The 16,154-nt window shown below is 36.7% G+C and overlaps 1 protein-coding gene across 15 annotated transcripts in view; it reads left to right on the forward strand.

Annotated features, from left to right (window-relative positions):
• LOC138707385 (sushi, von Willebrand factor type A, EGF and pentraxin domain-containing protein 1-like) overlaps positions 1 to 16,154 on the forward strand; it is a 376,277-nt gene that overhangs the window by 285,252 nt on the left and 74,871 nt on the right. For all 15 annotated transcript variants that reach the window (XR_011334222.1, XM_069836741.1, XM_069836728.1 and 12 more), the window contains 4 exons: positions 4,712 to 5,095; positions 8,483 to 8,671; positions 13,475 to 13,699; positions 14,771 to 14,901. Coding sequence is in view for 14 of the 15 variants with exons in the window: in XM_069836741.1 (XP_069692842.1) it covers positions 4,712 to 5,095; positions 8,483 to 8,671; positions 13,475 to 13,699; positions 14,771 to 14,901 (929 nt within the window). In the remaining variant the exon portion in view is untranslated. The remainder of the gene's footprint in view (positions 1 to 4,711; positions 5,096 to 8,482; positions 8,672 to 13,474; positions 13,700 to 14,770; positions 14,902 to 16,154) is intronic.

Below are 16,154 nucleotides of genomic sequence, written 5' to 3' on the forward strand. Positions count from 1 at the left end.
CATTACGCCTAAAACCGCACTAATGATCGCCAATAATTTCATCTTCTTATGGAGTTAATCTTCTCAAAAGAATATTGGACAAAATTTTGTACTTCAACAAAAGTGATCTACCTCGAAAGTTACAACAGTTAGTCTTTTCCCCATTCTTAAAAATAGGCACAATTACGGACTCCTTCCAGTGTTCTGGTACAATTTCCTTTTCCCAAATGGCAATTACAAGCTTGTAAATTGCGCTACATAATGCACTTCCACCCTCTTTTATTAATTGTGCTGGAATTTGGTTGATACCTGGAAACTTGTACTTCTTCAGATTTTCTATCGCAATTTCGACTTCAGAAAGTGTGGCTTCGGGCATAAATGACTCAGTTGTTTGTATTTGAATTTCGTCCCAATCATTTCTATTTAGTAGTTGCCCAAAATAGTTTTTCCATCTGTTCAGGATTGAATGAGTGCCCACAAGTAAGTCTCCATTCTAATTCTTGATCACGTTTATCCTTGCCTGATATCCATTCCTAAATTCCTTTATGCCCTTATATAAATCTTTAATGATTTTTTCTTGCTATTTGTTTCTACCTCATTCAGTTTTTCCTTCAAGTAATCTCTCTTTTTATTATTATTAAACTATCAGAGTTGTAATCTTTCTTATCATGTAGGAGATGTCCTGCAGTAACACTTTTAATATGCAAATTATAATTATTTCTCCATTACAGCTGGGTCACCTTTGGAATAGTTGTACTATTTCTATAATATGCACCAGCCCAAGAGCGGATTATTATGTTGTTTTAACTGTCTACTTACTCCTGTCTTGTACTATATCTACAGTGTGTTTGTTATAAATTGATACAGTGTGATTAGAAACTAGATTAGGACCTAGAAATAAGCTTGATAAAGCCAAGATTTGTAAAAATAACTTATAAGGCGAATAAACTACCACTACCATTCCCCTCTCCTTCTTCCCCCTCTCATCCCCATCCTTCTCTTACAGATTTGCATGTCCAAATAAACATGAAGACGTTTGATTTTAATGGCAGTGCATCTCCTTAGCTGTTCCTTAATGAAGAGGCTCCATACCACTTTCTTCTGCATTTATTTCTAATGATCGATTTGTGAAAATTGAAATAAAATACCAATTAATAACATTTTTTGCGAAGTATCTGAAAATTGCAGTAAGTTTGTTAAAACTTGCTAGAAATCATGTTACCGGTATGTATCCAGAAACGTACAAAAAGTCAGTGTGTTGATTTCCTTCATCTCAGCTATAATGTAAGTAGTTTTAGAGGTAGGTTCATTAGAGCAGTGTTTTAACATGTCAAAGAATAAACAATACCGTTTTATTTATTTTTAGACAGCAGTAAGGAATTTCAAAAAGATACCTTTTTGTAATGGTAAATACAGCTTTAACTTTTTTTACTTTCAGGATGATAAATTCTCTGTTAAATCTGTGGTAAAAATCCAAAACTTAATGGGTGCTAGTCATAGACATTTCGCAGCATGTGCTACGAGCGTACTAAGCTAGCCCCAGCTATCCACTGGTTACTTGTACGGAATTCAAATCATATCCTATCGCTAACACTGGTTTATGAATACGAAAAACGCTGATCATCCACCGGAAGCTCGCTCTAAAAATGTCTATGAATACGGCCCAATATGTCCAAAATTAGCGAAATTGAGATATGGTATACAAATGTTGCTCTTAACAGTGTCCATGTACAGGCAGACTATGACATGCATACTCTCAACAGCAACATTTCCTGTTATGCCCATGGACAACAATTTTTAATGCAGAGAATGATATGTTTGACATGTTATGTTTTGACAAAACAATGTGTTTACTTCATAATATATGTTCCTTACTAGAAGACAAATAAGTTTGGCAATGTTTTGTTGGCTAACATGAATATTTGAGAGGATATTTCATGCAATTTAAAGATGTTTCTGCATTGTTGGCTAACATGTTTATGCATATAGTTAAAAAAGAATATGATTAAAACTGTGGAGTAATGGTCAGCACATCTGACCTGGTTCAAATCCTGGTTGGGACAAATTACTTGGTTGAGGTTTTATGCGAGGTTTTCCCTCAACCAGTGGAAGTAGAATTGCCGGGTAACTTTGTCATCATCTTCTTTGTTTCTTTCCTACAATTCGGGCTTGCTCTGATGTAGCGTTGGCTACAGGCCACCTTGTGGATATGTGCTATATAACGTGGACTCTCCACTGGGCTCGTGGGACTATGCCGAAAGGTAAAGGGATCATGTAGGCTGTAGGTGAATTCGGAGATGGCATACAAGGGGATCTGTAGCGCAGGAGGCCTTAGGGTATACACACCATTCCATCTCGTGTAGTGCAATGGGCCCACCTGTGCGAGGATATTCCCAATCTGTGCGCTTCTCTGAAGGGAGACCATTACACAGATAGATGATCAACATTATATTGTCGAGGAAGAGAATTCTGTTAAATAAGGATATGATCAACACTTAGCTATAGCTGACTTAGCATATAGAACTAAAGAAGAAGATAAATATTCTGCAGCTTCATACACAAAATATGCTAGTATTAGTGTTTGCCTGTTAGACGGAAGTTGTCACTGTCAGACAGAGATTATACTACTGAATGTTTTATGTTGCATGAGGCTATGGCAGGCAGAGGACCCGAATAGATTGCATTTTGTGTCTACAAAAAAGTAATACATTTACTTAACTCCACTAAACATCTCATCACATATTCTGATATTTGCATTGAACAAAATAGGAATGTTAATATGGCCATAATAATGTCGGTTGCTGTGGCTTGCCATTCATCTTGGAAGTAATTGACCAGCAAGTTTTGCTTCCTGGTCAACCTCACCTGAAATGTAATGTGGACCATGCAAGAATTGGAAGAACAAAAAAGGGTACATCTATGGATTTAATGATTGCTAGAGACTGGTATAACTTTGTACGCACAGTTAGAGGGGGGGGGGGACTTCAGAGTTGTGAAAATGAAAAGGAAGGACTTTGTCATATTCTTTCTTACTCAAAAATTGCCTGATAAAAGTACAAAGGACACACAATGAATCTGTTGAATGACTGCAAATTAAATGGCTCAAGTATAAAACATTTGGCGTTATTGAATTCAAATACAGCCTGGTAAAAGAGTAGGCCTAATTGACATGAGAAGAAACAAAAGAGGAAAACCAATGTAGCTCAGTCGGTTAAGGCGCTTGTCTGCTGATCCGGAGTTGTGCTCGGGCATGGGTTCGATTCCCACTTGGGCTGATTACCTGGTTGAGTTTTTTCAGAGGTTTTCCCCAACTGCAAGGCAAATATCAGGTAATCTATGGCGAATCCTTGGTCTCATCTCGCTGAATACAATCTCTCTGTCACCAATCCCATCGATGCCGAATAACCTCGTAGTTGATACAGCATCATTTAATGACCAAGTAAAAATAAAGACCAATAGGAATCACCATACCAGAGACTTTCTCGGGTCCTGCCCACATCATTTCCATAAACAAAGAAATTTCATTTCTTTGCTTCCACTTGTAAGTTCAGAATGCAGACATTTCTGTGAATCTCTCACCATAAAAGACACTGCTCATAATAGTGACACTGAAGAGAGCAGTAATGATCTCATAGTCTAATAATTGTTTCTCCACTTCTATTTCACCCTGTAATGAAAATTCTTTGTTTAACTGATGTAAGTTATGTCTTGTAATAATATATTGTAATGGCAGAATATGATATTACAGTAGAACCTCTATTATCCGTGGTAATGAAGGGGGTGGACTGAACAGTTATTCGAAAAAATTGGATAATCTGTAGCATAAAATATTTTCGTAAATTAAGTGAATAATACTTGCACTTTCGTTATTTTCTCCATGGTCTTGTTTAACACGCTTGGTAGTGAATCAGAAGTTCACAAATTTAAATTCGGTTGTCAATGACGTGCTTTTAAGGGGCAAGGACACTTCTTGTAGGATAGGAATAGTAGAGGTCTCATGTAGTAGATTTACATATTCTGTACACTTTATCATTGATTTTTATTAAATCGCGCAGTTGTAACATCAGTCTCGTATTCTGATGCGAGATGAGCCACAGTTTCTCTTTCCCAAAACCACTCAAATTATTTGCACTTTCTTCGATACCAGCACAACGTTTCCTTTTGACACTCATGGAATACATTTTATATAGAAGTTGTACAATACAGAAACTCAAACAGTAGACCAAAAGGTGCAAGTGTAAAGGGTTGTAATAAAACTCTCTAGAAAAGAATACATACATATATAACGTACAGTAGTACTTCATATGTTTCTGTAGCAAAAAAAAAAAATGAACGAGGGAAAGACTGTCGGATACTCCGCCAATCCGTTAATAGGGTGACAGGTAATCAGGGTTCTACTGTATGTACTTTGAGTCTTTTTGCTCTGAAATTATATTCCTTCAAACAATATTCATTGCTTTCTTTTCCCTATATGTCAAACTAATTATAGGTGAAGTACTACTTAGCTGGTAATGTGTTTTTTTTTTTTTTTTTTTTTTTGTGTACAAACGAAATTTAAAAACTATTCTCCTGTGAATTGTTTTTGGACATATCATGTTTTGGTTTTCCACCACAGAAATACACCATGCTTTTCATCACATTTATTTTAATTTTCTTATCTGAAAACTTACATTAAACAAATAGCTTCTGTGAATATTATTCGTTAAGACTTAAACTGTTCTTAAATCTTCAGGCCACGCCAGAAATAAATATAATCAATCAGTTTCACAAGTCCTACAGTCCGAAATGCATCGTGCAAAGGATGCCATTCACAGATCAGCAAGGAAAGGAACTCTGCTTAACGTGGGTTCAATGCCACATCGTAAGAGATATTTGAAGATAAAACAGGTTGAATTCAAGAGTGAGCTGAAGTTCATTTGTGCATCTGGATCTGTATTGAAAGGCGGCACATGTATCAAGTGTCCTGTAGGGACATTCTACAACGTGGTCACAGCTTCTTGTGAGTCCTGTCCCATCGGACATTACCAGCCTGCAGAGGGAAGCACCACTTGTCTCTCCTGTCCTCCAGGATCATCAACAAGGAGAATACATGCGAAGAACGCGAGAGAATGTAAATGTAAGTGTTCTAGATTTTAACTAGAAATTCTTATATAGGGTGTAACAAATTTAATGTTCAGAAATTCTAGAACGTGTTACTGGGCACATTCTGCATTGATTGATCCTAACGTACCTATAACCAAATTTCTATAGTTTTGGAGTAATTGTATGGCAAATTTTGATATTTTGAGTTCAAACTATCATAATATGAACCCGGTAGCATTGCCGTCACATGTACACGATATCGGCATATTCCTGGTGAGAATAAACGAAAAACATGTTTAATAGCCAAACAGAATACAGAATACTAGTCGCGCACACTGTGATTGTCCAGCAGAGGTTCTCAACTCCGAAATAATGATCACAGATTCAGTTATGATGGCACTTCACTAATGTTGCTAATGTGTCCTAGGTATGTAAATAATGTTTGTTCAGTGCTTGGAGCCGCAAGAAGTTCTACTTCATCATCTCTGTAATCTTTCGACTTCAATCGACATGAAATGTGCCTGGAAACATGTTTCAGAATGTCTAAACATTAAATCTGATAACGACTTGAACTTGATGTGCAGCATATTTAGTGAAGGTACTGCTAGCTTTTCTAAAACATTTCCTCTCGTTCTTGCAATTAAGTATATATTTCGCACTTAGATTTACATACCTTGAAATAACTGAGACAGCTCAGACTTGAAAATGAGGTAATCCTGTGTTTCACTGTCAAGATTTATAGTGACTGCTACTATCCTATATTTTTAATTGAACGTGTTAGTTGTGAATTTGTCATCATCCAATGATAATAATTCTAGAACCCAAATACACTTCACCAAGGATGATGACCATCTTACAGAACTTTTCTTTTGGCTGGGACATGGTGTACAAATTCTCACCAGTTGTCCTTGGTAATCAAGTAGTAACCATGCTTACCATTAAAACTGACTACAGTTATCTCTAAATGAAAGGGCTCCAGGGAAAGCTTCTCATCGGAAACCAGTCCAGTAACTTAACTCTCCTATTATCGGAATTATTTTGTTACGTTGAAGTCATTGATGTAAGATAAGAATTTGTTTGTACATCATTATATTGAGAAAACTGAGTTCCTATACTCATTATTTTAAAATGTTATCTGTAACTTAATCGTTTTCACAAGTGTCAGTGTTGCTTACACACAAAATAACATTTACAGCATCTGCCTTGATATTGTTTGTCCACAGAACATTCACATAGGTGACATCATCCACGTTTTGTTCTCCCCTATATGGTACTTCACTGCATCGACTTCTCTTTTGCCATGTTAGAGATGTGTCTATTCCAGTGAAATTCTCTTCTTTTGCAATTACTGTTCTTTTCACAGTTAGAATTTATGTGCATCCAAATAACGAAAGCATTGAGTGCACTGACATTCAATATATCGTAGAAACTAATCATAAGCCGTTTCTTTGTCATCCATTATGTTGTGTAAGGTGTAACTAAGCTATTCATAGTGTAGTATTGCAGTAGAGTATGATGATGGGTTTTGCTGCTTCAGTCTCTTCCACCTTACCTTTTCTGGACAATAAGAAACTATTATAATTTATTTTTGGAATCCAAAGAGAGAATATGCAGCAATTCTTTCCTTTGTTAAGAAAAATTCTGCTGATAGTTCTGTACGATTTTTTTTGTAAGTTTCAAGTTTTTTTTCTAACTCTCTTGCTAGTTCCAAACTTGTAAAGAAATGATCAGTTGTGATATTCCTCCCACTTCCTTGCAAACCTTCTACCATGTCCGGAACTGCTCCTTTCCCCGATTTTCTTCTCTAGCTTTGTTTTCGTTTCTTCTTGTATGCACTTGTATGTTGAACCAAGGACAAAGCGAGATTACCATAAAATGGCTTCTAACCATAGAAATAGGGCAGCCATGCTCACATTCCATGAATTAACTATATCTTCAAGTATAAGCAGCTCAAAGCATGTGGTTCATCTGCGTCGAGTTTGTTGTATATAATTTTACCTTCTTTGGTGGTTAACTTCAAAATATTCTGCAAAATTTTTTCATTAAAAAGTACAGCTCCAAAGGTCTACCTGCACTGCGCTGACATGCTATAATGTCTTCCTTATTCTGTTCTAAATGCAGTTTTGCTCCATATTTCTTGTCCATTTTGAACCAGAAAATATGAATTGTCCAACTTTATAAAATTGTTTGCAGCTATAATAAAAGTTGAAAAAATTATACATCAAGTGAAGGTAATATAACTGTGCAGATTTTAACAGCTGATTCCTTGGATATAGTACAACAAGAAATTCTAATACAGTAACAGTTCCAAATGAAAAAAAAAATAATTTTCCTCTAAATGTGACCATAAGTACTATCCATACAATTTTGAATTTTACTGTTATCATTAGAGAACCTGGTAAGGAATGATTTGTCACCTTGCAGTTTTTCAATAAAATGAACGGTTTTCTTGTAAATTAAATAAAAATATTAACATGTATCTTTATTTTTTTTGCTATTATGAAGTCTGGCAACCATGCTGCATTGGCTAAGGGATGGAATGCTGCTGTTCAGATCGAGTTTGTGGGTGAACCAGTGATGTGCTGTTGCTGAAACTACTCAGATTTTCAGCCTAATTTTCTAATGAAGCATACACGTAATTACAAACTGTATAATAGGTTTTTATTTAATTTCTGTTCTATTGCTCCTTCAATCTGCACAGTCATAGCTTATACCACCATGAACACAAAACTAACAGTCGAGAAAAAGTACTTCTTTGAAATTATTCGAAACTGATTTATTATAAGTTACAGCTTTTGACATTAGATGTAGAATTTCTGCCACATCCTCATCGTTTTTATCTCTCTTCTCATCACCATCAGTAGTCCCATAAGCATTGTTTTGAATCGGTCTTCATTACCTTCTTCATCTGTAACTTTTATACTTGATTACATGGAGCTTTTGTACTCATCATAAACCCCTTGGCAGAAGGGCAAAAGCTCTTTCTAGATAGAGGCAATAAACCTCACCATGGTCGCAGCAGGTAATAGTTCATAGTATTTAGGGCAATTAAATAATCAATAGATATACCAATGATACTCAGTGTAATAACAGTTAATAATTTTTCATGTCTTCAAAAGGAAATAAGAAGAGAAACATTACTAGATAGATCATACTCAATTTATTTAAATATTTTATCTAAAAAAACAAAACAGATATGGGCCTTTGAATGTGCTCTTGGGGAAGATTAATATATAAAATTTACTTAGTCTTACGTTAAAAAAGTGTAAAATTGTTTAAAAAAGGCATATACCTTCGACAGGTTGAAGTAAATGTTATGGTTTTAACAAAGTGTTAACAAGAACTTTAATCAATGATGAAGATTAAAGTGGTTGAATGAAAATTTATGAAGTGATTATTTTGACATTTTTTTTTTGTCCAGCACTCTGCCCTCCAGGCTGTTATGGCCGCAAACGTAAACATTGGAAAAGTTTTATACCAGGTTTGATGCCATGCACGACCTGTGACTATGGACGTTATCAGCCCAAGTCTGGTCAGACTGAATGTTCACACTGTCCTGGAAACTGGACAACACTCAAACGAGGCTCCACTAGCCTTCACGACTGCAAAGGTAAATCAATCATGCAATCTTCACAGGTAAATACAGCTTACTTTTAGGATCTGTCTCTTCCCTCCCATTCCCTTCCCTCTCCTCTCATCTCCCCTCTCCTCTCCTCTCCTCTCCTCTCCTCTCCTCTCCTCTCCTCTCCTCTCCTCTCCTCTCCTCTCCTCTCCTCTCCTCTCCTCTCCTCTCCTCTCCTTTATTTTAACTAGTCACAAGTTACGAAATGTTACTATTTTTTTAGTCAGATACACTTTGCAGGAAAATGAAATGTATATTTTTCTTATAATTCTTTTTAATTCTATATTGCAGTAAATTGTAAAACTATGCTTCTTTAATGAAGAATTATCTGCCGTTATTTCTTGAGTCAGATACACTTTGCAGGAAAATGAAATATATAATATTTATCTTATTATTTTGTGAAATCCTGTAGTACAATAAATTGTAAAACTATGTTTCTCTAATCAAGAATTTTCTGCCGTATTTTACCAGAAAATACAGATGTTTTGAAGTGACTAAATAGCCAACGAACTTAGATCTTAACCAGCCTAGACTGGCTGCCATGAATGCAAGTCACTGTACAATACAAGCACACAGACAAGCATTCTAGGGTCCCTCCTGGACTGGGCTTATAAAACCTGGGCTGAATGGGCCAGTCCTAACTCTCAACTTGCTCTGTAGCTGCATCAGAACCCAAGCCTGATGACAGGCAGTTATGGACGTGAGTCGTGTCTGCTGCTCACAGCTGTCATTTAGCTCCAGTAGCATGTCCCTTAGTATCGTCTCTTCTCTGCTAACAACACCACATCATCAGCAAATGTTATGCACTTTATTCACCTTCCTCCCACTGTCACCTCTCTCATGTTTGAAAGGAGTTTTTCACTAAATACTCCAAGTAGATGTTGAATGGGGTAGGTGATAAAGGGCATCTTGTTATATTCCTCTCCCTATTCGACTTACCTCTGACATTTCTTCTCTCCTGAATTTGATTCGTTGTTTCATAGAGAGGTTACAGAATTGCCGCCTGTCTTTTCAATCCACACCAATTTTCTTCAGAATCCCCTTAACATTATTCCAGTCAACTCTGTCAAAAGCCTTTTCTAGGTCCACAAATACTACATATATTTCTTTATTTTTCTCTAGGTGTCTTTCGCTGATTGTTTGCATCAGTCCAATTGCATCTCTTATACCTTTTCCCTTCCTGAAGCCAAATTGTTCTTGCAACTCTCCTTCCGTATTATAATATAAATGTCGATCCAGTATTTGCAGGAGAATCTTCGCAAAGTGCGATATCAGGCAGATAGCTCTGAACTCATTACATTTCTTGACATTATTATTTTTCTTCATATTGACAACAACTCTGTCTCCGTGAAATATTCATTCCATTCGCCTTTCTCATATATTTCGTTGCACAATAATAAAATTTCCTTCTTGTCTTCACCCAAGCATTTCACTAATTCATCGGGGATTCTCTCAACTCCTGTTGCTTTCCCATTCTTCATTTTCCTAAGCGCTAGCTCAGCTTCTCCTCTTAGACTAGAAAATCCTTTTCATTCTTCTCATATGGCTGCTTCATCTTCTATAGCTAAGTCATCTGGATGATTCTCGATCTCATATAGCTCTTCTACATATTTCGTCCATCTATCCAGTGTTTCTTGTTTGTCATTTCATTGCCGACTTCATCTTCTATCAGCCACATGGATTTCTTGTTCTTATTTGTGAAGTCCATACATTTTACTTCCCAATACATTATATCGTATCTCCCTTTATCATATTTTCTTCTTCGTATGTCCTTCACAAATCGCATTTTCATATGTTGTGTATGGAGTATAATGCCATTCTTAAATCTTTTATTAATAATTTTTTTCCAATATCATATAATTTATATTTTATATTTAACAAAGAATGAAAAACAAAAGCATTTTTTACTGCAGGTAGTTAAATATCTTCATACATTTCCAAATTGTAAAAGAGAGACTTTGGAGAATAACTTTTGGAACTAATGTACAATTTTGTACACTGTATACAGTTGGGACAAATTATGTAGTGTAATGCCATTCTTAATAAAATGTATATGTTAACTATATTTTATATTTAATTAAAATGATTACATATTATGGAGTGGAAACATTGAAGTTGAATCAAAATTGTTAGTATCAGAAATGAACTACTTAAGGTGTTCAACCAGACATTCTAAACTTGAAAGAATACGAAATGAAGTTGTTAGCAACAAATGAATAAAGAAAATACAAATGTGGATTTTGTACAATACAGGCAATTGCAATTGTATGGACATGTGAAACATACAGTAGCATGCAAATTAATCCGAACACGACATATTTTTACATTTTCTATCATTGTTGGCCTCGTAGCTGCTCATACCAATTTAATTAACATCTGTAGTACGTGTAATTCCATTGTTGAAGGTCTGTCGTTATTATTATTTTTTTTAATAATATGTGATATTTTGCCTGTCGTTTTGTACTTATAAGCATTTCAGTTGTGTTGAAGACTTAATACTGCAATCCTGTGTACATTCTGTCGTCTTCACTAATGGATACAACTCCACGAAAACGGTCTAAAATTATAACATTAGCAGAGCATTCTTCTGTGACACAGAGGCAAATTGCTGCAGAATGTCACATCGGTTTGGCTACTGTTAATTCGATCATAAAATGATACAGGGAGACTGGATCCATCACACCCCAGAAAAAAGGAAACTGTGGCCGGAAAAGGAAGACTTCACCTGCAGATGATCGTTTAATTGTCAGGAAAAGTAAATTAAATCCTAGACTAACTGCTGTCGACTTAACCCGCGAGTTAATGGCTACCACTGGGGCGAATATTCATGTCGCAACAGTGCAGCGTAGGCTTTTGGAAGCTGGACGAAGGACTCGTAAGCCTATTAAGAAGCAACTGCCAACCCCTGTTATGTGCAAAAAACGCTTAATGTGGGCAAAATTACATCAATACTGGACAGTGAATGACTGGAAGAATGTACTTTTTTCCGATGAGTCTCATTTCGAGGTCCACGGCCATCGTGTTTCTTACGTACGGAAAGGATCAGAAAAAGTAACAGCAGCTCATCTCCAACAAGCACCCAAATACCCCCCTAAAGTAATGTTTTGGGGTTGTTTTACACATGAAGGGCCTGGAGCATTAATACCTATCAAGGGAATGATGAATTCTGACAAATACAGTATATTCACTTATTGGAAACCAGAATCGTACCCCAGCTGCAAAAATCATTTCCGAATGGCAGAGGTGTGTTCCAACAAGACCTGGCACCATGCCATACGCCTCGAAAAACTACAGAATTCTTCAACAAGAAGAATATTCAGGTACTCCCCTGGCCAGGCAACTCACCCGACTCAACCCCATTGAGAACTTGTGGTCAATTTGCAAAAGAAGAATGCAAAAAATGTATTGTTCTACAAAGGAGAAGATGATTTCTGTCCTCATTGGTGTATGGTTTCGTGATGAAGAAATGAATATTTGTGGGAAATTAGTGGAATGCATGCCAAATCGTCTCAGAGCTGTTATTAGGAACAAGGGAGGCCACATAGATTACTGAGGTATGTCTTAGATCCTTTTTTTATCCCATTTGAGTGTTTTCGCATAAGTAATTATGTTGTTCGGATTAATTTGCATGCTACTGTAAGGAGGATGAACAGTTTTTTCTTTTTTGTACGGAGGAGGGAGCTGAAGGCCTGCACTGCAGCCTGAGGCTTATTGTGCTTACCACTCCTATTCTGTGACTGATTGCGTAGCCGAATGGCCATGCTCTTGTACAAGTACTGCATGCTGCACATTGAACTGAACCCAGGATATGGCATGGATGATGATGATAATATGTGAATTAATGATGATAGAATGAGTCTGAGGTCCAACACTTCAATTGGTTGAGGAAAGAACCCCTACCAGGTAACTTGTCCCAACCAGCCAGACATGCCACAGCGGTGGACAAGAAGAGTTCTGCAACCGGGAAAGAAAGAAAGAGGTGGATCTCAAAACATATGGTTACACGAAATTAAGGAAGCAATGGACTACAAGAATGGGAATGGGAGAATAAAGAAAGTTGAAGGAACAGAATAAAAGTGTAAAAAATTTGACAAAGGAAGATGCTCATGCCCATTGTAAAGTGCTGTTAGGCATGGTTCCCCATATCTGATGTGTTTGAAACTTTTCACGGGTTCATTTTTTATAAATTGGAATAAATTGCGGGGGGGGGGGGGAGATCTCAAAACAAAACAAAAATTCCACACAAGTAGGCCTATAGCTAGGGGCCACCCTACTGTAGCATCCGCCATCTTGAAAAAAGTCTAATCTTTTGGTTTTGTTAGTTGTTGGAGTCACGTGATGCTGTATTCTTGACACATTTGTACCACTTGCCCAAAATTGGTGTTTACCTTTTGTATAGTTTATGTTTGTCTCGTCATTTTTCTGATTCTGATTCTGTACTAGTTATTTATACTGATTTACAGAAGGTGTAACTAGATTTTTATAAACTGTAACAAAACTTTTTGAATCTCACAGTTTGTAGCATATTGCATTGCTTTCAAATATCTCTTCATTGTAATGTCTCCTTGGGATGTTTTTCCTTAAACATTATTATTTCAGCCATTCAGTCAGTTATGTATGCAGTGCATGCATAATATACGGAGATGAATTGCACAACTAATTCCAATTTAAGTACTCCTCTTCCTCACAATATTGTATTACCAGTATCCATTTTACAATTTATTCATGCTTAGTACAAACATTAATGTTCTGTTAGGTCACAGAAATACAGTTTTATTTCTTTGCTTTTAGCTATGTGTCCGCCAGGTGAAATTTCGCAGTCAGGACTAGTACCTTGTGTGCAGTGTCCTGAGAGCTACAGTCAGCCCAAAGATGGACAGAAGTTCTGCTACAGTGACAGTGGTGATCGTGATCGTGTTGGGTTTGAATGTCTCTCCTTGCCCTGTGTGAATGGTGGGACTTGTCACACCTTAGGACCAGGCTACTTCACCTGTGATTGCAAACCAGGCTATGTAGGTGTGTACATATTGCCTGGATACTCTAGAAAGTCAATAGAACTACTTTAATACCTGTACTTATTTCTTTACAGGGATTAGAGGCAAAGAGACTTTCTGTCATGACTTGTATATTTGCTTTACAATGATAATCACTACGAAAATAATGGAAATTTGTTACATTTCCCAATACCCATAATTCTCCTCCTCCTCCTCCTCCTTCTCCTCCTCCTCCTTCTTCTTCTTCTTCTTCTTCTTCTTCTTCTTCTTCTTCTTCTAATTGCCAACATTGGAGTATAAGTCTTTTTGCTGCCTAGCAGTCCAATAAAGTACATTTCATTTTCATTTATTTTTATTTATTCTGTTTCATATATCTTACATCAGTATAATAGCTTCTCATAATTCTGTCACGAATTTTTCCTTCATATATTCTGTATTGCAATATAAGGAATGTTCATATAGCTAGAGCATGAAATAGAGTTTATAGTGAATGAATATATTTGTGAGTCACCAGCATAGCTCAGGCAGTAGTGTGTTTGTCTGCTGATCTGGAGTTGCGATCAAGCGTGGTTTCGATTCCTGCTTGGGCTGATTACGTGATTGGGTTTTTTCTGAGGTTTCCTCTAACTGTAAGGCGAATGTCAGGTAATCTATGTTGAATTCTCGGCCTTATCTCCCTAAATATCATCTCACTACCACCAATTCCATCAATACTGAATAACCTAAGATAGTAATTGATACAGCATCGTTAAATAACCAATTAAAAATTTTTAAAAATTATGTGTTTGGGACCAGTTCGTGGGATACCAGTGCTCTCGTTTCCTCTGCCATCTTGATTAATAATCATCTATATAATATTCTAGTGCATTGTGGGCAAAGTGATCTACAGTCTGAGCAAGATAATCAATTATCTGTTACTGAATTAAAAATAATTTGAGATTCTTTTCTGTTAATAAAAATTTGCACCTGATTTTGTTCTCTTGTGTTAATTAATTTGCAGCCTGATATAGTTTTGGTAGGGTTGCACTTTGTGCATATTATTTTTCCATCTTTGTGCTATTCTGATTAGTAAAATGATGCTGTTGCTTCACAGGTTCTTACTGTGAGATACAAGTGAAGAGCTGTGACTCCAACCCCTGCTTGCATGGTGCTTCCTGCATTGACATCAAACCACTGAAGTACAATTGCTCCTGTCTACCAGGATACTCTGGCCAGAATTGTGAGGTATATATAATCTTGTGAGCATAGTAGGCAGCTGTTTCACTGGTGTAAAAATAGCTGTCCTCAATTTAGGACAGTGGGTACCTGAACTACAGTGGATTTCTTTTGATGCTAATATTTCCATTGGAGTAGTGAATTCATGATATTTGTTTTGATTGTTGCCACTGATTTGATATATTATATATTATAGATGGTGGTTCAGAACTTAGGTTACAGAAGAATTTGGTAGACAGAGGTACTAAAACAAGCATTAGTCAGCAGTGTGTGTCCTGACTTTGTTAGAGTTACTTTAGTGTTGGGTAGCCAGTCATTCATGTGATAACGTGTAGTACTGTGCGTGTGCATTACAGGAACGATTCAAAATGACGTCCCCTTGTTTTACATACTAGTGGCATTGCTGAAGCGTTGACTGCTAAAGGAAGCAAAAGTCATATTGGAGCCAGGTGGTACGCATAAATTTCTTCCAGAAGCTGAAATCTTATCTGCATTTGAGGCACTGCATTGCACTGTTAGAGGCTCAAAATCCTGACAACGATTTCAAAATCCGTCCATTGATAGAAATAGTAAATTTTTCTTTCCAAATGTTTGAGGCTTTTGAGAAGCATTTATCAGTGAACGAAATGGTCGTAAAGTACTTTTCAAAATGTTCGAACTCACGTGTGAGCTTTGCTCAATAGGTTTCAAGGCCAGAAGAATGGTTAGTGAAAACAGAATGAAGAAATGTCCTCTAGAGAGCAATAAAGAGCTTCTGAAGAAAAGAAGGGGAACTTGTGATTTCAGATTTGACTACCAATGAACTTTAGTTTCGAAGTGGAATGACTATATTCGAGGTAGAAAGTGGTACTTGTCGGTCCTCAAGAGAATCCTTGATATGGCTGTAGTGAATGCCTGGTGTATCTGTAAGAGGGTTCTTCCTAATGATTCACTGTCCGTGTTGACTTTTCGAAGAGATATTACAGTTTCGTTCATCAAGTCGAAACCACCATCTATCTCATCATGTAAATTTCAGGTGACAGCTGCGATCAAGGATGTGAGATACGATGGCAAACATCACTTCCTTAGCAACAGAGATCTACAGAGATGATGTCAGAGGAAAGGCTGTAAATCGAAGCTCCACGTGTGAAATTAAACACTACATCGTGCGATCAATGTTCTTCTGTTTCATCTCCGAAACAAGTAAAATGAACAGTCAGTAGCTCCAAATTGCACAAAAGACAGTTAAAAACATAGTATTGTTGTTGTATAAAAGTTTTGCT

Source organism: Periplaneta americana, chromosome 10 (assembly GCF_040183065.1).
Source record: "Periplaneta americana isolate PAMFEO1 chromosome 10, P.americana_PAMFEO1_priV1, whole genome shotgun sequence".
In the NCBI taxonomy this organism is placed as follows: Eukaryota; Metazoa; Arthropoda; class Insecta; order Blattodea; family Blattidae; genus Periplaneta; species Periplaneta americana.